The sequence below is a fragment of the Rhipicephalus microplus genome, chromosome X (assembly GCF_043290135.1).
Source record: "Rhipicephalus microplus isolate Deutch F79 chromosome X, USDA_Rmic, whole genome shotgun sequence".
Classification (NCBI taxonomy): Eukaryota; Metazoa; Arthropoda; class Arachnida; order Ixodida; family Ixodidae; genus Rhipicephalus; species Rhipicephalus microplus.
The window spans coordinates 26,913,282-26,937,219 of NC_134710.1; the positions used below are offsets into that span (position 1 = coordinate 26,913,282).

A 23,938-nucleotide genomic window follows, 5' to 3' on the forward strand; every position below is an offset into this window, starting at 1 on the left:
CATAGCATGAGAATTATCGCACCTATCATTTCATTACGATATACGTTCATAAATCGTCATTCTGGTCAATTCCTAATAAGGGGAATAGCAATGCATTATTTGTCAATTTTTAGTAGGAAATTAGGAATAATGTAAAGCTTCACGTTATTCTTCCTGTGAGGCACGGATAGAAACATGAATATACAAAGTAGCGATAATTTCGACCATATACCAGTGATGCCAAATAATTGCTGTTGATGCCACCCGGTTCGCCACGAGAAAGGCCACAGTTTTTCAATGCACTTGTCGCGAACAGACGCTAGCTGATGAAATGTGGGGAAATTAGTTGAGCAAACCGAACGCGCCTATGGTTGGCCTTTCCTTCCTCCTCCTGCTCTTAATTATCATCATCATCAGCATCATCATCAGCATCATCATCATCAGCATCATAATCATTCTGACTGCGCCCACTGTAGGGCAAATGCGCCAATCAGCCCGGTCCTGTGCTTGCTCCTGCCACGTTATACTCGCATCAGCAACGGAACTCATCCTCTCACGTGTATACCACATAACTGTGCGCTATAGCAAGTGTCATTCAACTTTATAATGTCCGGCAGTCGGCTATAATGTGAGGAATGAATGGACAGAACAAAGTCTCAATGGAAGCAGTGTTTATAAGCTAGTGGGATTCACTTATTAGACAAATGATTTAACTAGTTTTATGATAGCGTGAGGAAGCCTTCCACTACGGTACAGGTGTATGCGTACAACTATACGTATACATTTACAACGTGCAAATATTGAGAACGGATAGGCAAAAATTGGTGCCAGCTTCGGCCTTCTACTCAGTTTTTTAACTGTGAACAGAGTAGACTACACATTTTAAATTCGTACCCTCAAGGACTTAATAGTGCGAATGAGTAGAATTTTGGTTTTCTCATTGCATGTAGTGGCTGTTTACGCAAGAAATAAGTTCTCATGAACGAGGCACAAGCAGACCATCTACTACCGTACGCGACTAAAACTTGTGATCGAATCAATGGAGAATATAGGCTTACAATATACATGCAATACAGGTTTAAAATATAGATTTAAGCCATCAGTTCAAGGTTCTTACGATGCAGCGTTTATCATACGGAAGTAAGAAATGAGCTCATACATCACGCTTTGTGTGCTTTCCGTATAAGCGATAATAGTTAAGTCAACTTATCTCAGAAAGTTGTTAGCTGTGGAAACTTAGCAAGTATAAGATGTCGCACTGCTAATCTTTATGGCCTGGGTTCTATTTCCGGTGACGACGGCCTCATTTTGATAGAGGCAAAAACATTCGTGCATTTAGATTTAGGTGCAGAACCCTAGGTGGTCGAAAGTAATATGAAGGTAGGACCTATACGGCGTGCACCATATTCTGGTTCCGGTGCATCAAACTCAGCTATATTTTTAATTTCTTTTTCGGAACTACTGCTCTCGTGTCATGACATTTATTGCTTTTGAAATGCGCGCTCTCAATCAAGTGAGAACCTAACGAATCAAACAGAAATTAGGAAAAACAACTGAGTGTTGTTTTTCCATGTAAAGTAAACATAATAAGCATTGTAATGGTACAGCTGCTATAGTATATATGGGCAATCATGGGCATACCGTACACTCTATAGATTTAAGCCATCCGTTCAGAGTTTGTACGATGCAACGTTTATTATGTAGAAGTAAAAAATAAGCTCTTGCGTCATGCTTTATGCGCTTTCAGTGTAAGTAATAATAATTCAATCCTTTTTATTGTCAACGAAATCGCTGACTGCAGATGTTTCGACAGCTGCGAAACCTTCGTTGACGCCACTGCAAGCTCTAGCATTACGCGCGCAAACGAATGTAGATTGCTACTTTGCGCAGTGTTTCGCGAGTGACATTCGCTCATATCGGTGGAAATGCCTTCGAGCACGGCCTGTGTATTATGAACCACTTTAGACCACTGAATATAATACCGGGGATATGACACCTAGGTTCCTAAACAAGCTGCGCGTTTAAAACGGGTCCGTTGTGCGCCGACTGCGCATAAGCACCGCCCAGCAGACCATTGGCGTCGTCGAGTCCCAGCGAGACGCCGATCTGGGCTTGAGCCTTCGCGAACGTGGCTGCCAGTTTTTCCTGGATTACGGTAATACACATAGAAGTGAGCGCCAGGCCGAAGAGGAGGTAGACAAAGGCGGCCATCATGAACGCTGGCTGTTGGGGCACGTAGTCTCCAAAACCGATAGTGCTCATGGACACGAACACGAAGTAGAATGCCTCGAAGAAGGTCCAGCCCTCCCATAGCGAGAACATGAGTGCGCCCAGCGTCATGTAGGCCAGCAGGAAGAGCAGCACTAGTGAGACTGGAACTCGTGCTTCGGCGGCGACCTCGTCAGCGACCTCCGTCCGTAAGCGGGCACGGCGTATTCGCTCTCTGGGTGGATACGATGCTTTGGTCCTCCAGGCCACAAGAATCTGCGGCGTAGATAATTTATTTTTTGTTCACGTCCTTCAAGTTCCGCTTCTAGAAATTCTTTCACCCTTGAATTCTCGTCACTATCTCTGGGTTGTGTGAACAGCAAGCCCCGAAACCGGATCGATCGCTTTAGAAATAGTTTTTGAACGAACGTCGAATATAGTGTTCAAGATATACTGAAAATTTCACCTCTTGTGCCGGAGTACACCAGTTTGCACTGCTTTGTCATCACATCTTAATTGAAAGTAACACATTCATCACTTGTGTGGCTCTGTCGGAGAAAGTGATACAATAAAATACAACAAAGTGTTTAACGAAGCGGCACTCTTACGAGCGAAGAGAGAGAGCAGCGATTACCGCAGAGAGTTTCGTAAACAAAACGTTCTGTGATAGAATGGGATGGGTAGGCTAAGCCCCTAACCACATATATTAAGATTGATTTCACTTGAGCATATAGGTCCTACACGATAACAAGAAGTGTCTCCGGAAAATTAATACTGCTCTTACAGTCGTATTAAGACCACGGATGGGGAAAATAAAAAAAAGCATTATCAACAAGCTCAGTTAGCTGGAACGGTGAATAATAATGCCTTGCTTTCTTTCACTTCCCCTTTTTGATTGCTTGTAGGATTGTGCTGTCATTTGAATTTTGTTCAGTGTCCCATCTATTAGAGCAGGTAGGAGCAGGGAAACGTTAGCAAGCGCTTGATAGATTTCACATAAAAAAAGGGATGGCTGCATCAGTGTGCCTTCTCTCTTTATCCAGAGAAGTATGAATGTGTGCTTTTAGCGATGTGGCATACTAAATAGTTGGCACGTGAGGCGCACACTTTGGAGAACATTCTGGGTGACAAGTAGAAAGTAATTTAAATGAAAGTCTCGCGTCCTGTCATCTCGTATACTTTAGTTTTCCTTCTTATCAGTTTGTGGCATTAAGCTCTGCACCAACTCGCCGAACGTCGATCACGCTCTGCCGAAGGATGTTTTCTCCATGGCATAGCGACGGGTAATCTGCCACGAAGAGCGCCATTGTATAGCCAGTGTTTTTCTCCGTGTAATAAAACACAAGAAGACATGCTGCCAAAGTTTCTCAAGGTATTAATTCTTGATGCAGGCATTCGGGAATGCGGAAAGAGCTAACTTTAGGCGCAAGCTGTGGACACGGCTGGGCTCACCTGTCCCGGTGCTTCGGTGGCCCTTCGGCTGGCCCTGCGCAGGCTGCGCATGTTCTTAGTGTTGTAGAAACGCCGAATGGTGGTGAAGGCGAGCTTGATGAGGCGTGTGAATAGCTTTCCGAGGTCCGCCAGCACCATCAGCAGCAGTGGAATGCCAAATAATGCGTAAGCGATGGTCGCTGCCCGGCCGGTGGTGGTGCTCGGTGCGATGTTCCCGTAACCTGCGGCATCGGGCACGGATGGTGATTCCACGCCAGCATTCGCTGCACTGCCACTAACAAACACATAGGTAACATCATTATGAAAGTGAATGCGCGGCGCTTTCGGTAAACTTTGTGTTCGATGGCATATGGTGTTTAACGGCGCAAGTTTTAGCTATTTAAAAAAAAAGTCATCGCAAATAATTGAGTGTGCTCTTCAAGCTTTGTCAAATGGTTTCTTTCAAATCCTGTTTCACAAGAAAGGATGACTTCGAGTTTGTTAGAAAAGGGGTGTATGCCCCGCCGCGGTGTTCTAGTGGCTAAGGTACTCGGCTGATGACCCGCAGGTCGCAGGTTCAAATCCCGGCTGCGGTGGCTGCATTTCCGATGGAGGCGGAAATGTTCTAGGCCCGTGTGCTCAGGTTTGGGTGCACGTCAAAACACCCTAGGTGGTCGAAATTTCCGGAGCCCTCCACTACGGCGTCTTTCATAATCAAATGGTGGTTTTGGGACGTTAAACCTCACATATCAATAATCAGAAAAGGGGTGTAGTAATGGAGAACTACTTCGGCTCAATGTACCAGGAAACTTGACCTTCGACATGACGCTTCGTTGGTGCTTGTTTAGCTCGCTATAGAGCTTGCGACGTGTAGTTCTGTTATGCTAATGACGACTGCAAATTTCAGAACGAAAAATAGTTCTTAGATTCTATTTGAAACATAACACATGGCTTTATTTATAATGACACTCCTACGGTTACTACGTAAAAAAAGCATATTTATGAAATGTGAGTTTTGAAAATAATAACGAAGTGAAATCATTTAGCTCTTACACGAAAGGTCTCACAACATGATTCCTTCTAATAATTATACTACAAACTGCCTTATTTACATGGCTCGATACTAAACCCGCTTACACGCACTTGGCATCTCTCCGTGAGCCTTCGTCGTCTTTATGGATAAACCAACGCGTTCAACAAAACAGTTTCTCGCCTATGTTATCGAAGCCTGAAAAAGCAATAATAATGCCAGAGTCCTCTGGTAATTCTAAAAAAATGCAGTATGTTAACTGTACAGGTGCATCCATAGATGTGTTTAATACTGATTATTTTTTGTCTAAATATGTCTGTCACAGTGCCATATTGTCCACTAGGCTACTATAAAACGATTGTTTGAATGCTTTACTATTCGTATTCGCATGTTTTTATAGATAAACATTTTAAACATTCTTTATAATTAAACAAAAGGCCATGTTTTTTGTTTTTATTACTGCTCCCTGGTTGCCTAACGCCGATGCTGGGGCTCCTAAAGGCGAAAGAAGTGAAGACCATGGCGAACTCCCCTCGAAGCCCGGCAGAAGTTCAGGAGCTCCGTGAATGTGAGCTATGGGCAGTATGCACAACTTACAAAAGTTGGCCTCGAACTAACGTGAATTACGTTTATACAAAAATGACGAAATAAAAGATCAGCCTCCATTTAGAAGACATTCAGGACGTACAACAAACATTGAGACAGAGAGTAAGATGTTCAATCACAGGCGGTAATGGAAAGTGCGAGCTGAACTCGGAGACTAATTGCCGATGTAGCACAAGCAAAGCGAGGACACAGAAGAAATTACAATTACACAGACATGGGGCTATTAAGTTCTTGCCTTGTTTGCGTTGCATTAGTATTTCATGAGGACATACCAACGAAGCCACATTGCGGCAATGTAGTCTTAAACTTGGTGTGACATAAAAAAAAGTACGACCAGCGGGATATTCGGAAAACATACATTACATAAAACTGACACTACTACACTACATAAAAAATGACACCAGCAATATCAAAGAATATGAAACAACCATTAAGTAATGATAGTGAAAAGAATGGGTTTAGACGTGTTGTTGGGTTAGTCACTTTGCCATATAACTTGCAAAAGGCGCAACAGGACGCAAAATACGTCCACAAGAGCAGGCATCGTGACCTGATTGTGAACGAATAGAAAAATCACTAAAATAAGGAATTCATCTAGGCAAATGATTACTTGAGATGCAGGCTATCCTTAATGAAAATTTCCCAGTTCAGTTGACGAATGTGGCTACGTGTGATAAAGGGACACTGCACGCTCACATTTCGTTCATTGTCGTCAATCGTTTCTTAAGAGCATGCAGTTGAGACACATTCTTTCTGAAATACAATTCGTTCTGTTGTGTGGCGAGACTAAATGTTTTAACGCTTCAAACAAACATGTTCAGTCTTTAGCTGGTGCAATACAGTGCAAGATATAAAGCACAACAGCACCCTCGCAACTCGCACAGAGTGGCATCGCGGCGTGTTCCGCCAAGCTGTATTGACAACTACGTCTGTTCGCCTCCCGCTTGCGTTCAGCACGAGGTGCTCGCCGGTAATTTGGGATCCGCGACAACGCCAACTTAATTCGTTTTATTCCTCTACACGCCAAAAACAAAAAAAGTAATGACGTGTGAAGTCGTTCATGGTAGATGCGCAGCGTTTGTTCTTTCTCACTCGTTTGTTCCTACGGTGGTGTGTGACGTCGTCCTGTAGTAGAAAAAACAAAAAAAAAAAAACAACAGTGAGGCTCCATCGGTGCGGGGGAGGAATCTGCCAGAAGGTTGTATTCACCGCTAAAGAGCCCTTTTACGACCCGCTTAAACGGGCATAAGATTGAGTCCTCCCGCTCCGAGCTGTGCTGATGGAACGATCCGCGCGGTTGTGTGTAGTACTAGCCGAATCGCGCGGCGCGGAGTATTCGGGGCCGTATATGGAGTAGGTGCCGAGGGAAGGCTACAGTATGGGGTTTATAGTAAAGAAGGTTGGTGGAGAGGGGCGCACAATCGGAGCGTGCTGGAATCGATTCTCGCTTCCGGAAAGAGACACGTTCCGCCGTGCGAAACGAAGTTGTTGCGTGATCCGGGGGGCTTCTTGTCTCACGCCCTCGGCGGCGTCTCGTTGCGTGAAATGGGGGGGCCCAGAGGGCGCGCACGCGGGGATTTCTTTCGCTCGCCCTTCCTAAACCCGGCCTCTGAATTCGATGCTAGCACGCCTCCGAGTTATGTGTGTTCATTGCGCGTCTCTCGAGCACCGATACTCCTGCGCCCGTAGCAATTGCCCTCTCGTGCTGCGAGACCATTTGGGCTCGCCCCGTGCGTTGTGTATGTGAGAGGACGTCGATTCCACTGGTAGACCTCGCCTTCTTTTTTACACGGTTTCGTTGCTTTTCGTCGTCGTGTATCGCAAATTGCCCGTTGTCGGGTGGACGATCCACGATTGCTCAAACAGAAGCCGTCAACTTTTGCGGTGATTTTTTTTTTATACCGGGTGGCTAAAAAGTACAGCATTAAAGATAGCCGTGTGAAATCAGTTGCATATTGCTGACAGCCACCATACGCACTACAGGGATTTTTTGTTTTGTAAATAATTAGTTTTCTCAATAAAATAATTTAGATATATTGCTAAATATTGGCTTTAGGCAAGATATCTAACTTGCAAAGTTCGAGAGTGTCTTCAGAAATTCCCACTGCATTATTTGCGATGAATAAAGTCTCACTTATACCCTTTTTATTTCAATCTGCAAGGAAATTCTGTGAAATAAAAAAGCAAAAAACAAACACGTGACTAGGGTATTCGCGTGCCATGATCATGCTGCTCTAAGCCGTGGTTTGAACGAACGAAATCATCTGCGGCCGCAACTATAGTCCGTTTCATACATTAAGTGCAACGCTGTGAAGGCAAGTGATACTTCTTGCAATAAATGCGTTTCCACCAGTAGTACGATCACTTTTTTCGTCTTAGACATGATTTCTTTTCATCTGTGGGCTTAATAATGAATGAAGATGTTTTGTGCGTCGAAGATAAAGACTCCTCGTTATACGGCTGTCTGTAAGTTGCTCTGGTTAAAGAACCCTCAGGTGGTCGAAATTTCCGGAACCCTCTACTACAGCGTCTCTCATAATCATATGGGGGTTTCGGCCATTTAACGCTAACAATTATTATTAATAAAAGTTGCTCTGGATCACTTAACGTCTCCTTGTCCTCATTCCTTGATGTTTTCTTCGTAGCCTTTCGCATGGCTGTGCGTGTGCGTTCATGCTCGTCCCACACGAGCGTTTACAGTAATGAAAGCCAAGCGCGAGAAGCGTGTTATTTCACATATTGCTGACCGAACTTCTTGCATAGCTTCCAGAGCGTTGTCGCACCTGACGCATGAAATGAAACATAGTGACGGTCACAGATGATTTCGTATGCCCCGCCGCAGTAGTCTAGTGGCTAAGGTACTCGGGTGCTGACCCACAGGTCGCGGGATCAAATCGCGGCTGCGGCGGCTGCATTCCCGATGAAGGCGGAAATGTTGTAGGCTCGTGTGCTCAGATTTGGGTGCACGTTAAAGAACCCCAGGTGGTCGAAACTTCCGGAGCCCTCCACTGCGGCGTCTCTCATAATCATATCGTGGCTTTGGGACGTTAAATCCCACATATCAATCAATCAATCAGATGACTTTGTTCGTTCAAACCATGGCTGAGAGCTTTTCAAAAATTGACTCATTTACCTTCAACTGACATGGCGGCGTTGAGCATAGAAAATGCTGTGTGCTACTTTACAGCTTTCTTGGTTGATGCAGCAACGAAATATATTCCCCTACCATGTGGGCCGTCAAGCAAACGACGATTCCCATGGTGGAATAATGAGTGCCGTGATGCTCGAACAAAACAAAATAAGGCATGGAAGTGGCTTAGAGACTCACCCACAGCCGAGAATCTTGTAAACTTTAAGAACGTCAAGTCGCAAGCAAGGAGGACGCGCCGACAGGCGAGAAGGAAAAGTTGGCACAAATTTTTATCAGGCATAAACTCGTACGCAGATCAGTCCAGTCTAAAACATGATTGGTAAGGTGGCAGGACGATAAGCGCATTCACTTCCTCTAGTGAACGCACAAGGGGAAAGTTTGGAAGACCAAGCAAACCCTCTCGGAGCCCACTTCGTACAGGTCTCCAGCTCATCACACTATAAAGAAGCGTTCCGAAGATACAAAACCACAATAGAAAAACAAGGATCAGAGCGCAAACCCACAACACATGAGGCATACAATGAACCTTTCTGTTTCGCTGAATTACAAGCCTCACTTACCTGCTGCAATAAATCTACCCCAGGCCCGGACCGTGTGGCATATGAAATGTTAAAACACCTTCCCACTGAAACCCAAAAAGCTCTCCTCTCTCTGTATAATGTGATTTGGACTTTCGGCAAGCTACCCTCAGCCTGGAAGGAAGCTATCATTATTCCAATTCTAAAACAAGGCAAGGACCCGGCCTCAGTTTCCAGCTACAGGCCAATAGCATTAACCAGCTGTCTTTGCAAGGTCCTAGAAAAAATGATTAACAGGCGCCTGGTGCACTTCTTTGAAATTAATGGCCTACTTGACCCATACCAGTGTGGGTTTCGAGAGGCTCGGGCCACCACTGACCACCTTGTCCGTATCGAGGCACAAATTTGGGACGCTTTAGTTCATAAGCAATTTTTTTTTCTTTTTGTGTTCCTCGATATGGAAAATGCATATGACACTATATGGCGCTTTGGCATATTGCAAGACCTGTCACACTCAGGTGTGCGGGGTAGAATGCTGTCAATCATCGAAAGCTACTTGTCCAACTGAGCATTCCGTGTCCGAGTTGGCTCTGTCTTATCTCGAATATTCGTTCAAGAAACAGGAGTGCCACAAGGAGGTGCCTTGAGCTGCACATTTTTCATAGTTAAAGTTAATTCCTTGCACCCGTCTCTCCCACGTAATATTTTTATTGCATATATGTCTATGATGTAGATTGGTTCCAAATCGTGCAACATCTCAGTGTGCGAACGTCAGGTTCAACTCGGGTTAAACAAGGTATCTCGATGGGCAGATGAGAACGGTTATATACTCAACGCGCAAAAGAGCACTTGTGTCTTGTTCAGCCGAAGGAGGGGCCTCCATCCTGACCCCGACATTGACCTGCATGGTCAACCTCTATCAGCAAAGACCGAGCACAAGTTTCTTGGTCTTATATTGGACACCAAACTAACCTTCATTCCACACATCAAGTATTTAGAGGACAGGTGCTTAAAAACAATGAACACTTTGAAAGTGTTCTCACGCACTACATGGGGTAGTGACACGAAATGTCTAATGAATTTATATAAAAGCCTCGTACGCACACGCCTAGATTACGGTGCTATAATCTATCAGTCGGCAACACCATCAGCCCCCCTGAAGATTCTCGACCCTGTCCACCATCTAAGCATTCGCCTTTTTACGGGTGCTTTCTGAACTAGCCCTCTGGAGAGCCGGTACGTGGATTCGAATGAATGGTCGCTCTACCTAAAAAGATGTTGCCTATCTTTTTTGTACTTTTTGAATGCGAAGGCAGACAAGAAACACCCTTCCCATTTCACAATTATTGATTTGTCTTGTTCTGGCTTGTTCGAGAACCATCCTTTGTTTAGGCAGCCCTACGCCCTCCGTGTAAGGGGCCTGGCCGAAGAAACAGGTGTGCCTCTTCTTGCATACAGTTTGGTGGCTCCTGCAACATATCTGGCACCGTGGCAGTGGCAGCTTATAGACTGTGATGTCTCTTTTGTTGAAGTCACAAAGCACGCACCACTTGAACACATACATACATACTTCCTAGAACAACAACATACACATGCCCTGAGTTATTTACCGATGCGTGAAAGTCCAAAACTTCTGTGTCATATGAAGCGGTAGGCCAATCCTTTTCCGAGGCTGGAGTTTTTCATCCTGATGCAAGCAATTTCACAGGAGAAGCTTACGCAATACTGGTGGTCGTAAAACACATCGAACAGATAAAATTACAAGAGGCGGTAATATACACAGATTCTCTAAGCGTGGTCAAAGCCCTGGAAACTCCTAAAAAACACAAGAACCCCGTGCTGGTGTCACTTTACCCACTTCTGTGCACACTGTACACATCAAAACAGCATGTCGTTGTCTGCTGGGTTCCAGGGCACCATGGGATACAAGGGAACGTTTTGGCCGACAAGCTGGCTGCTTCCGCCATTCTTTCCAATGCATCAATACCAATCTCTACACTTGACTTAAAGCCTTTTCTTAAACGAAAGCTCAGGAGATATTGGCAGATCACGTGGAATAAACACACAGATAGTAAACTCTTTGCTATTAAGCCGCAACTAGGTTATTGGCTGCCACTATCAAAATCACGACACACAAAAGTAACACTAACAAGTCTTAGAACAGGACATACACACTCTACACATTCATTTCTTCTATCTACCGGCAATCCACCATATTGGGAGAGATGTGAAGAACCACTTACGATTCTCCACATTCTCGTTCAATGCAATGAGCTAGATGCTCTAAGAAAAAAGCACTTTTTACTGCCCTACTGGCAGCAGCTCCCACTACACCCTGGGATGCTTATCGGTAGGAATCCGCTTTTTAAACTGCAATCACTTTTCACGTTTTTAAAAGATGTTCATTGCTTTCACCCCATATTTAGCAATTCTCCGTAGCACGACCTCTGTACCGTGGTCGTACCTGCGGTGACTACATCTCCATCATAGTTTTATTATCATGTCATTTTGCCATCCACTTTCAGTGCACATATCTCATGCCTTTGCAATGATTTTGTTACTTCCATGTTGTTACCCGCGTTAGCGCGAGGGCTTTTAAGTCCCCTTTACAGCCACGCATCATATCATTGTTCACATATCTAGTCTTTCGAAATGGTGTTCTTTGGCCGTAAATTGGCCCTTGTGCCATTAAAAACCACTCATCATCATCACGTCTGAGAGCTGCACGTTAGCGGCAAGCGAATGCGCTAGTCACGTGGTTCTTATTGTATTTTGCGGCCTTTCTTTGCAGCTTGAAGAACAAATGGTTACGTCAGACTTTCTTTATCGCAAATAATGCAATGCGGGTTTCTGAATACGCTCTCTAACTTTCAAGCCACGTATCATGCCTAAAGTCATTATTTAGCAATTTAGGTAAATTGTTTTATTTAAAAAATAATTATTTACGAATAGGAAGATTATTTGTAGTGCGTAAGGTGGTTGTCAACAATATAAAGTTGATTTTACTTGGCCACGCCTAATATTGTATTTTTTAGGCCTTCACTAAAAATAACTGGGACACCGGGCATAAATCATTTCTTTTTCCCTTTCGACAGGTTCCATTTTGTGGTTTCGTTAGCAGACTTTTCACTTCAATAATGAACTTACAGGTCGGTGGTTGCAAAAAAACGTCTACACCTCGTTCCGGCGTCTAGATGAGCAACTTTTATTGTAAGATTGCAGAAATGGCGTCCAAAAAGCAGAAAATAACGTTTTTGAGACCCTTCAGAACGACTCGCGTGTGCAAGCGTATTTGACAGCGTGAAGTCCATGCACGAGCACGTTTCGTTAGCTTATCTTTATACCTATTTAATCTCTTTTATCGGGGTAGGGCAGCTAACCAGATTTATTAAGGAGAAGCCCTGTACAGCTCATCAAAGGGAGAAAATGACCATCGTCGTAGTCGCAGTCATAGTTCATCTGATAATTTTTACTCGCTGTAGCACAATAACGGATATTTCAGGAATGGGTCAACAAAAGTAAACGTACATAGGAAAGTATTATACAACTGTTACTAGAATTAAGTAGACAATAATACAAATAACCATAAGAAGACATGTGTCATCTCTGTACGTCTTGCGTGGCTGATAGAAAGCTTCTGGATGGGTATCAGCGTAAAGAGCCAAGTAAAAAATTGGCCCCGTATCTCCATGTTACACTGCAAATGTCATCGAAAGACGGTAGTCTTGCGTCTGGAGAGAGTGAACAAAACGTTTATTTGATGTTCTGCGCGAAAACATTGGTGAATTGTATTCTGGACGTGCTGCGTTAGAGTGCCTCAAGCGAGCAGCGGACGTGAACGGGTGCATCAAGTCCCGTCACACGTGAGACATGAGCGCCATCTGGCAGTTATCTTGGAAAACGAAGCACGTGGCGGGCGCGCCTGTCTCGGAGGTGATAAGGTGTAGAACCCAAGACGACGGGTAGGTGCCACCAACGTGTCGTCTTAGCAAAGCGTTGGAAACACTTGCTTTTTCGTGCAAGCGTTGCATGATCAGCGCAGCGTGATAAGTGCTACGGTCCCTAGAATTACTTATGTATGCCTTTTCTAGTAAAAGACACACAGAATATTAACGTGCTGTTATGGTGCCTCAGATATGCGTAATAATTGCTTTTAATTGACAATCGTACAAGTATTAACATGGAAGCTTGAGCAATATTGGTGGGCGCTGCGGATGGGGTCGGCCGTTTGAAGTGTCGTCGGGTGTCTTTTAGGGTACCGTTAAGGGCGGGCAAACAGACAAACGTACAGAGAAACAGACCAAAATTTTTGCGTTGAAGGTCCACAAAAAGACTATCGTCTTTAAAAATGATTCGCTCATGAGCTCCAAACTTGAAGACCAATCCAAGGTAGTCCAGAGAGCCCGTCAGAAAGTGGAGAGGCGTGGCCTCCAGGCTCCAACATGGGATTAGCCGACAGCAAGCCATGGGTCTTTTGTAGAACTGCACTGGCTTGCTTCTCAGGACCTTAACGATGCTTCTTTGTCTGTCTGTCTGTCTTTCTGTCTGTCTGTCTTATAGCCATTTCTTTCTTTCTTTCTTTCTTTCTTTCTTTCTTTCTTTCTTTCTTTCTTTCTTTCTTTCTTTCTTTCTTTCTTTCTTTCTTTCTTTCTTCAATGACTTATTCATTTGCCCCGCCGCAGTTGTCTACCGGCTAAGGTACTTTGCTGCTGGCCCGTTAGTCGCGGGATCGAATCCCGACTGTGGCGGCTGCAGTATCGATGGAGGCGAAAATGGTGTTGGCCCATGTGCTCACATATGGGTGCACGTCGAAGAACCCCAGGTGGTCGAAATTTCTGGAGCCCTCCACTACGGCGTGTCTCACAATGATAAGGTAGATTTGGGATGTTAAACACCACATATCAATCAATCAATCGAAAATTTCGAAGCCCTCCACTACGGCGTCTCTTCAAATGATATGGTGGTTTTGGGACGTTAAACTCCACATATCAATCAATCGATTATTCATGTGTTTATTTCTTATTGCACCAAAGCTGTCATGGTCGAGGTTCGCCATGTATCATATATTGAAAATAATCATCATCTTGAACCGGAACGCGCTTTCATCATCCTCTTTTACGTCTTCGTCCTATTCTGCTTGACTTCGCACCCACAGCACGTGCGCCGATTGGTCTAGCATGGAATGCTTTAACTCAGATGGGCGAGAGGACGACTACAGAATTAGAATGAATTATGAAAATAAAGACAGACAGACAGACAGACACACACACACACACACACAGAGAGAGAGAGAGAGAGAGAGAGAGAGAAAGATAGAGAGAGAGAAAGCAATATAGAAATTCTTGGTGTAAAAAAGTTATTGACGAACCGAGATCTGCACCTGCGTACCCACGATCCTAAAGCGGGTGTTGTGACCACTCGGATATTGCGGCATTTTGATTGAGTGATTATAGAGACGAGGAAAAAAGGCACTTAATTTCTGTTTGCCTCGTGGGCGACACGGTGCAGTGCCTTCCAGAGAAGGAGGGAATGAGAGATAAAAAAAATGGTGGAAAGATATAGATGAAGAAGTAGGAAGGCAAGCGACAGAAAAAGAAAGACATGGAAAAGTTGCTAGCCAGTCGAAGAAGTCCGAGGACGGGGCACCACACGGCGTCAGGAGGTCGCGGAGAGTAAACCAGTCGGCGAGAGCTACGCTGGCCTCGGAGTTCGCGGGCGGCACAACCGTTCAGCTTGAGATCCTTAGAGCTTTTCTGCACGTTTGCAGTGCACAGCTTAGCCTGCTATACCATAGCATAGCAAGGGGATGTGAAAGGAAAGTGAGCGTGAGAAGTAATAAAGGAAGGAGGGGAGAGAGTGAAGTCTAGCATACAAAGAAAGAGAAATGGATGAACTAGTAGATGTAAAGAGAGAACGAAGCAGAAAAAAAAGCTTAGAGAGAGTAGAAAAACGAAGAGAGAGAAATAGAGAAAGAGATCGAAAGAAAAAGAGGAAGTGAGAAATAGAGTGAAATACGGGAAATGAGAAAAAAAGAGTGAGAAAGAAAAATAAGTAATTAGAGAGAGAGAGAGAAAAGAAAAAAATAAGACGAAACACACAAGCAAAAAAAGATAGAGCAAGTACAGCCATGTGTAGCGAGTATTGGGAAAGAGACAGAAGAGAGGGTAAAAAGCCTAACCAAGCCAGCACCAGCTGGGTGCCCCCAAGCTCTGCTGTGACCCCGCCTTGTGCGACTTATCTCAAGATGCGCAAATTTCTTCTCCAATGCTACTCGATTGTAAGTGATGCTTGTCATTGCTTTGGTGCGATGATCATGATACACTCAGCACTCAGCCCTCATTGAAATGTATTCTTACGAAAATTTCTAAAAACGAAAGCTGTTATAAAAAGGCGAATCCTAGTTTGAGTTAGATTCAAGGAATATTTTAAAACCATTCTTTACGGTTTACTAATGCAAGGTCCGAGTATTTGTTTTGGATACTCTCCACGGATTGGTAACACCATTTCACCTCACAAGGAAGATGAGGATATAAAATAACTAAAAAACAACACGCACAATGACGAAAGTAGGGACAATTGTATGATTTGCGTACAAACTCTGGGCACCGTGCATCACTCTTTGCTAACGCGTGCGCAAAAATATCGCTTTTACTCATACACATAGTGAAACCTATCTATGCTTTCATAATGCAATCACCGCGCCACTTCGCTTGTTGTACGCTCCCGCCTCGGATTTGTAGTTTCTTAAGAGCTTCTTCTCTCATGCGAGAGATGGCGCGACAAGGCAGTTGTTTCGAATCCTCGCGAGGCTGGAACACACTTGCTGCACAACTCCCACGAGAGCAGGAGTTGTAAACATGGAGGGGGTCGATGCAGCCAAGCTGAATTATTTGTACGCTTCCTTTGTGCGTAGAAATAATTCAGCGTATTCACGTTGTACCACGTTGTTGCGTTCGCTAACCCGCCGGTACTATCGCACAGAAAACGTTCTCGGATGGACAGAATGTAGCAATAAAACTTCCTGTTGGGCTAGCTGGCACATGCTTACAGAAATACAAAAAGGCGCATACCACAAAGGAAGAAAAATGAGAATGTTCTCTGTTTCATTTTTCTTCCTTGATGGTTCGTGTCTTTTTTGTATTTCGGTAAGAATGTAGGAAGCAAATGCGAGGGGAAATGGCGCATCAGAGAAGGCCAAATATACGCGAGGAGAGAGCATCAATTATGGTTCATTCCTGCAGGTTTTGCAAAGGCGCATGCGCAGCCCTTCTGACCAAATGCTAAAATCTTTTTGTCAGTGAACCTTGCTTCACGGTCCCGATACTTGTGTCTGCTTCTCGTGCTCTGTTCAAACACCGCAACAGCCCCTACAACTAATTTGGGCACAACTGCAGAAAAAAATAATTTGTGACTTTCCAACAAACGCATATTATTCATATTATGCTTCTCGCACATTTGTTTCCTTTTTCTTTGTCTTTCGAACCTCCATACTGTAAGGCCTCCACGCGCGTTTTGGTATTGAAGTAAACACATAAATGAATTACGGAGAAAGAACTAATTAAAAGGTAATACATACTACCATTTACGCTATTGAGCCATAGTTTAGGATGCTACAACGACTACTAATTATAGCAAACTAGGGTTAATACAAAAAAAGTGTTGAAGATTTTAAATGGTTCTTATGGCGAGCTCAACAGTTGCCAACTAATGCTTTACCAAACACAACGTGCTTAGATAGAGTAAATTGTACAACTATAGCCTCACCATGCACACACATAACAATAGCCTGCGACATACAGAGCACAAAGTGGTTGCAAGTGAATATCAATAAAGTCAGCGCACACAAATTATGAAAGCTCTATCCTCGCCTGTCAAACACCCGCACTAATACATCGTGTGAAGTTGAAAATGAAGTTTAGCGTTGCCATTTTATGAATTTTAGCAGGAAATGAAACTGATTTTGTTGAATGAGTGACGAACTGGTATAACAAACGTGAATTGATATGATTGTACGTTCGTTTCTGGTGATTGTTGTGCGTTGTACGTGTATGAAAAGATGTCCGTAATTACCATAGCTGTATTTTTCAAACATGTCTTATGTTGCATTGTATTACCTTTCCAGTACTTCGTATTGGCCAGTTGTGCAAAGTTCCAGGTGTTTATTCTGTGAATGTATACATGGCTGATATCTATGCTGTCCCCTGTTCCCTTAGACAACTTTTTTCGTGGAGGATCCCCAGCTTTTTACCGTTCTAAATAAAGTAGATTATGAACAATGGTATGAATATACTGAGACAGTTATGCCGAATTAATGACAGGGGCTCGTTTATGTAGGAGTGCATTTCTTCGCCTACACAAAATTTCCTGCCGCCTCATGCCACCTCGGCCTGTAACTGTGCTATATTCAGTGATGGTTTGCACTATGTCCAGTATCGGCGAATTGTAATAAATAGCTGGCAAGAACTAGTGACCAGAATCTAAAAAGTGCGATGGCGAACAGGCCAAGAAATGGTCACGCTAAAAAAAAAAAAACGAGAAAGAGAACGTGAACATCAATGCGTACAACGTCTGACACTCGAATTGATGACGCCTCCAAGCATGTGGCGCTTATTTACGGCAAGGTGCACTATGCAGGCAACGTAGACACAGATTGGTTCTGTATAGACATTCTTGTGGTCTTATGAAGTGAAATAGCAGTGAATTATCACCAAAAGTGTGCTTTGTATGTGCTTGAGCTTCGGCACGAACAGAGAGGCCAACTGTCGAAAAAAAAATATGGATGTACAAAGAACTACAAACTTTACCGAGCGAGCCCACCTTGTTTCTCTTTCTATTTTTACAGGTGTTTCTTAATTCAGTACCTTGATCACGGTTGAGACCAATCTCCTGAAATACTGCATCACTTAATGTTCTAGCTTCTTTTTCCCTAAAAAGCGATAGGTTGTTTCTGTCCTTTTGTTTTTGTGGCGTGGCTGTGAAGTCATCATAATCATCATCATTATGCCTACGACCACTGCAGGGCAAAGGCATATTCCATGTTCCGTCAATTGACAAGACCATGTACTTTCTGCTGCCACGTTATAGCTGCAAACTTTTTGATTTTATCTGCCCGCATAATTTTCTGCCTCCCCGTCGCGCGTTTTGCTGCCTTCTCTTGGAATCCAGTCAGTCACCATTCATAACCAGCGGTTATCCTGCCTACGTGCCCCGCCCCCCATGTCCATTTCTTCTTCTTGATTTCAAACATATCTTTAACCCACGTTAATTCCCTGGCTCACTCCGCTCCGACTGACGCGAGTATTTCCAATGCATGGAACCATTCAGTCAATGGAAAGCTGCTCGATCAGCGATACAAGGCAAGAGGCTTGAGAGAATACCACTATCAAAGACCGACGCTGCCAGACAACTTCAAGCGGCCGCACGAGAAATCACTCTCTCGACTTGGAATACAAGTAGACTGCGCCATCAACACCACTACTCAGCCCGAACACTTTACGTCTACAAACGCCTATTGGACTACGCCGAAATGATGCCACTCTCCTTTGCCGTTTATGGCTAAGAGTAGCTTTCACGAAATCACTCACATGTATCGACATAGCTGACAACACTTTCTGTGATAACTGTCGTAGTGAGTAGACAATACAGCACATCTTCTGCAACTGTTCTCACAAGAATGCGCAGAGAAAATTACTTGCATTCACTCTAGCTCGCATACATCGCAGACCGACGATGGTGGAAACCACTCTGGTATATCGTCCTAAGAGCTCATCGCAGGTGAAGGCGACGAATGCACTTCTCAAATTCTTGAAGGCTACAACTTGCACCGGTGGTCATAGACTAATGGTGATATGATGACAGTGTAGTGCGAGTACATGTGCGCGTGCTCTCCTCTCTCTCTTTCTCTTCCCATATTTTAAACTTTCTCATCTCTTTCTCCAGTGCAGGGTAGCATACCGGTCCCTCTAGACCGGTTAACATCCCTGCCTTTCCTTTCCTTCCTGTTCCCTCCTCATTTCTGCTCACTTCCTGTCTCTTAAGGTCACTGGGAGCTACGTCCGTCCGATAAACCGAGGAGCTTAACACAATTAATAATACTACAAACTGGATAAAGCCGGTGCTAGCTAAAGCCATGCCACCATGACGCTGCCGTCATGTCATCGTAGACACAAGTAGTTCACTTAACCTGGTAAACGTAAACATCTGGAACTTCCAGCATGCAGAGCGTGGTACTGCATGCACCAGCTCTGGAGGCAAAAGCTTTTCTCAAGGGGCAGGGCTGCCTAAAGCCACTCACTCCTGGTCCATATAATTGTGCTCATTCTTCGCTCGCTCATCAAAAGATGTTGGGCTAAACCGTCCATACATATCCGTCACGGTGGTCTATAGTGGCTAAGGCACTCGGCTGCTGACTCGCAGGTCACGGGATCGAATCCCGGCTGCGGCGGCTGCATTTCCGATGGAGGCGGAAATGTCATAGGCCCATGTGCTCAGATTTGGGTGCAGGTTAAAGAACCGTAGGTGGTCGAAATTTTCGGAGCCCTCCATTGCGGTGTCTCTCATAATCATATGGTTGTTTTAGGACGTTAAACATCACAAATAAATAAATAAATAAATAAATAAATAAATAAATAAATCCTACACATATGGTGGTTTCGGAACATTAAGCGCCAACCAATAAACTGTCAATAATTTTTTTTTCCGTTTCGCAAATAAAAGCATGGTATGTTATGCATTGCTCGCGCATAAGTTTGGCTGTGTCATCACCGTCCTGTGCTTTTGCTGCATCGATATACGAATGCGTGTAATGAGGTGGACCCGGTCAATCGGAGATAGATGTTAGTCGCTGAATGGAGGTCATCTCGAGGCAAACGAATAGTCCTTTCGCTACTGTTTCAGGTTGCTACGATAGACGGGTTTTTATTTGTATTCGCTGCCCTAACTTCAGAATTTGAACACATTTTATTTTATTTTTGTGCGTCGCTATCTCATCTTTCTTTCTTATATTATGTCTTTTGACTCGCATCCTCGCTCGCTCGCTCGCACGCTTATCATTTGTTGGTGTGCTTACTGCACTTTTTTTAATCTATTCTGACTGCTTAGCAGTCGAAGCGCGTTCTCTCACCGAACATTGTTTCGTTGACCCAGAAATGATGAGGCATCGCCGCGTTCGATGCCCTCTCCGGAAAGCGTTGCAGAGTTTTTCTGTCCTTACAAGTGTGTCTGAAGATGAAGTTACAGATCAGGCAGATAAAGCTCTTACCAAGGCAAAGAAAAGATGATTAACTTTGCGAGGAAAACGTGTTCATTGACCCAACCAGTGGCTGCGAGGTGGTAAACATACACGATGGCGAGGCGGAATAATACTATGGGTCGTCCTTACATGCGTGTTATAAGTTATATGTAGTGATATTGACTTCTGTCATCCGCACCGAAAACTTTCGTGGGCGCCCTTGGGAACAACGAGGTGTTTAGTGTTTCACAGAACTTCACCTATTCAGCTGATTTGTTTGCAATCCAGAAGTTGTGGTAAGCTTTGCGTTATTGAAGTTTAATCTCCGGGAAGAAGTACTGAGCATCCTGCATAGCATGTAAAAGCTGAATTGTTCGGTTATTTCTACGTTGCGATGTGTGTCTTCGCATCTTTATTGTAATCAGCAGCCTGATTGATAGATATGTGGGGTTTAACGTCCCAAAACCACTATATGATTATGAGAGACGCCGTAGTGGAGGGCTCCGGAAATTTAGACCACCTGGGGTTCTTTAACTTGCACCCAAATCTGAGCACACGGGACTACAACATTTCCGCCTCCATCGGAAATGCAGCCGCCGGAGCCGGGATTCGAACCCGCGCCCTGCGGGTCAGCAGCCGAGTACCTTAGCCACTAGACCACCGCGGCGGGGCTGTAATCAGCAGCCTGTGTAATGTTCATTGCAGAATGAAGTTCTACCACGACGATATCCAATGATCTGTACTTTGTGCGAACCGATTCGATTTCATTCATGCACGCTGCTCATTTTTTCATCACCCCACCTAGCTTGCCATGGTTCTTGCCTGCGGTTCCTATATCTTTAGGCGTTCATTACGTTGCTCTAACGGATCACTGCTTCTCTGTCATACGCATTTTATGGCTAGCCCAGGATAAGTTGTTTCTTTGTTGCCCAAAATATCGGCTACACACTTGCTTGTTTCGTGACCCATTCTGCTGTATTCCGATCGCTTAACGTTACGCCTATTATTTTCCGTTTAATCGAGAGCTGCATGGTCCTTAAACTTTTCTCGAGTTTCCTTGATATCCTCCAGCTTCAACCACATATTTTAGTAGTGGTAATATATACAATGGTTGCGCAGTTTTAGCTTTAAAAACAGCGGTGAATGGTTTGTCATGATTTGGCAATGTCCATACCGTATGCACTCCATTCCATCATTCTTCGGTCAACTACTTTCTCATGAGAAGGCTCCCCTATTGGTAATCGACTCAGATATACTTTATCTCTCTCTCTCTCTCTCGTACATATGCGTGCTGATGTGGTTGCTGATTGCGAACCTCTGCTTTTCATTAAGGTCTATCTTCAAACTTTTCATGACGATGACTTATTCTGCCGTCTTTGTCTGAACGCTCACCAGCTAGCCTATATCGTGATGAGAAAATACTATCGCTCGCAGTAAGTTTTGTGCGTGAGGAGGTGCGTGTGTGTGAGAGAGAGGAAGAATTTGGAATGGAGTGACAGGTGAGAGCGAACCTGGAAACTCCTGATCTTGCAGGTAATCTAAAAAAATGTCAGGTAACGATGTTATCTCGATGTTTCTGTGGCGCGTTCAAGTTATATGAAACGCGATGGACGGCCAATACTGTTACTCAAGCTAGCAGTGTGACAACGTGTCCTCATATAAGCAGTATAGGTCAAGTGAGATTTTGTGTGCCTGTGGGACACCATGGTTGTTAGTTTAGTTAGCGAGCGAATCCGGCTGCGGCGGCTGCATTTCCGATGGAAGCGGAAACGTTGTAGGCCCGTGTGCTCAGATTGGGGTGCACGTTAAAGAAGCCCAGGTGGTCGAAATTTCCGTAGCCTTCCACTACGGTGTCTCTCATATACATATGGTGGTTTTGGGACGTTAAACTCTAGATATCAATCAATTAGTTAGCAAGCGAATGTTTCTACATTGTGTCCGCTTGAGACGGGAATTACGATGGCGTTTCTGCAAACGTGTCGAACTTACTCAACTGTATTCCAAGGCACTGGTATACTATTGTCCGGAGACGGTAAATTCTTTATTTTGTGCACATTTGGTGATGAATTATGAGTAAAGAGTAATGAAATATGAATTTATTGTGAAATCAGTCATATTGTATTTCTCTATAAAGGTATTAAAACCTCAGGATCGAAGTAGAGGGGTGAACTTTTGTGGGTTATTTCCATTCCGAGGGAAGCCCAAATTATAATTCTGGAATAGCTACGAGAACGCGGCACGTTGAACGAGTCATGGAACATAGTAGTATATTGAGCAAAGTGATATTTCACAGGACTACGCATAATGTGGAACTTAAATGAGTGCTATGTGTACCCGCATGGCAGGTGCACTGCGCATACGGCGTTTCAGGCCACTTCAAGTATTCAAGAAATGGTGCGATGTCTACAACTATACACACTACTGCTGATATATATATATATATATATATATATATATATATATATATATATATATATATATATATATATATATATATATACGGTCACGCAATACCACAATGATCGCTATGTGTGGTTGCTTATTAAGTTGTTATCGATATCGCAACTGTACCTTTTGGGTGAAACTGTGAATTTTATGATTACGTTGATAATTATCTTTTATAGAATTATCAGCAAAACTGCATTTTCACAAGTTCAGTTTAAGTGGACTTGGTTTTTAAAGAAAGCGACGATTTGCGCCTTCCGAACATTTTTCAAGTGTTTATTCATGTTAAGCTGCTGTGGATATGTGCTCAGTTGACGTCATTCACTCCCTCTATAGATATCTCACGCTCGTGTTGCATGACGCCGCAGCGGTTCCTGCGGGTGAGACACAAACATTGCGAAATGTGCATGTGATTGGTGGCCGTCACCTGTCATGTACATCACTCAGCAGAAACCCGTCAGGATAAAAAGTAATGACATCCATCTACGAGAGTGCCATGATATAAGTAATACATTGTCTTATGTGCCGATTCTCAGTTTACCATGCCCACGAAGACCCGTTGGCCTGTTGCGTTTCGGTTAAATTCTAAAGAAGCTTCCTACTGCAAGGGGTTACTCAAATAAAATGCGAAATAAAGAGGGAAACAAGATGGCACGCACTACTAAACCAATGACGAACCTTCATTTGGTCATATGGGAAAGTATCGCTGATACGTTAGCTGGAGAGAGCAAGCACATCATGCTGCCTAATTCTGCCAAGAAGGAAGTCGGTGTGCCTAGCAGGGCTCAGCGTTCTCCACGCTGTACGTTTACTTTTATGCCGGTTGTAGATGTCGTGACAAATTGCCAACGCATGTTCCCGTACGCATGACAGTCGAGCTTGTTTTGCGGCGGAGGCTTGTCGCTCTCACTGCCACACGAGGGAGCTCGAAAACACATTACGTGCCGCCTCGGGGGACGCTGGGGTCGGCCACTTCGAGACGGGCCCTCGGCTGGCCGCGGGGGCAGCCCTGTCGGCGCCCGCCTGCCTAGCCGTCGTGGGACGCGCTCCACACGAACCAGAAACTTCATTTCTGGACAGATGATGAGGACGGACCGCGCGATCTGTTGTTCTAAGCCCCCGGCGGTCGTTCGAGCTGCGAGTGCTATCAATAATAACTGCTGTGCGCCGACCGCGCCTGGCTCGGGAGACCGGGAAAACTCGCGACGTACGCAGCAATAGAGCAACGGCGGGCCAACCCCCTCCCCTCATATATATATATATATATATATATATATATATATATATATATATATATATATATATATATATATATATATATATATATATATATATATATA

General features: G+C 44.2%; 1 protein-coding gene across 2 annotated transcripts in view; it reads right to left on the reverse strand.

Moving 5' to 3' along the window:
- Positions 1-635: 635 nt before the first annotated feature.
- The window catches only part of LOC142774955 (TWiK family of potassium channels protein 7-like), a 74,758-nt gene continuing 51,455 nt past the window's right edge, over positions 636-23,938 (reverse strand). For both annotated transcript variants that reach the window (XM_075876095.1, XM_075876094.1), the window contains 2 exons: positions 3,640-3,860; positions 636-2,463 (listed from right to left, as the gene is read on the reverse strand). In XM_075876095.1, the coding sequence (XP_075732210.1) occupies positions 1,984-2,463; positions 3,640-3,860 (701 nt within the window). In that variant the 3' untranslated portion in view covers positions 636-1,983. The remainder of the gene's footprint in view (positions 2,464-3,639; positions 3,861-23,938) is intronic.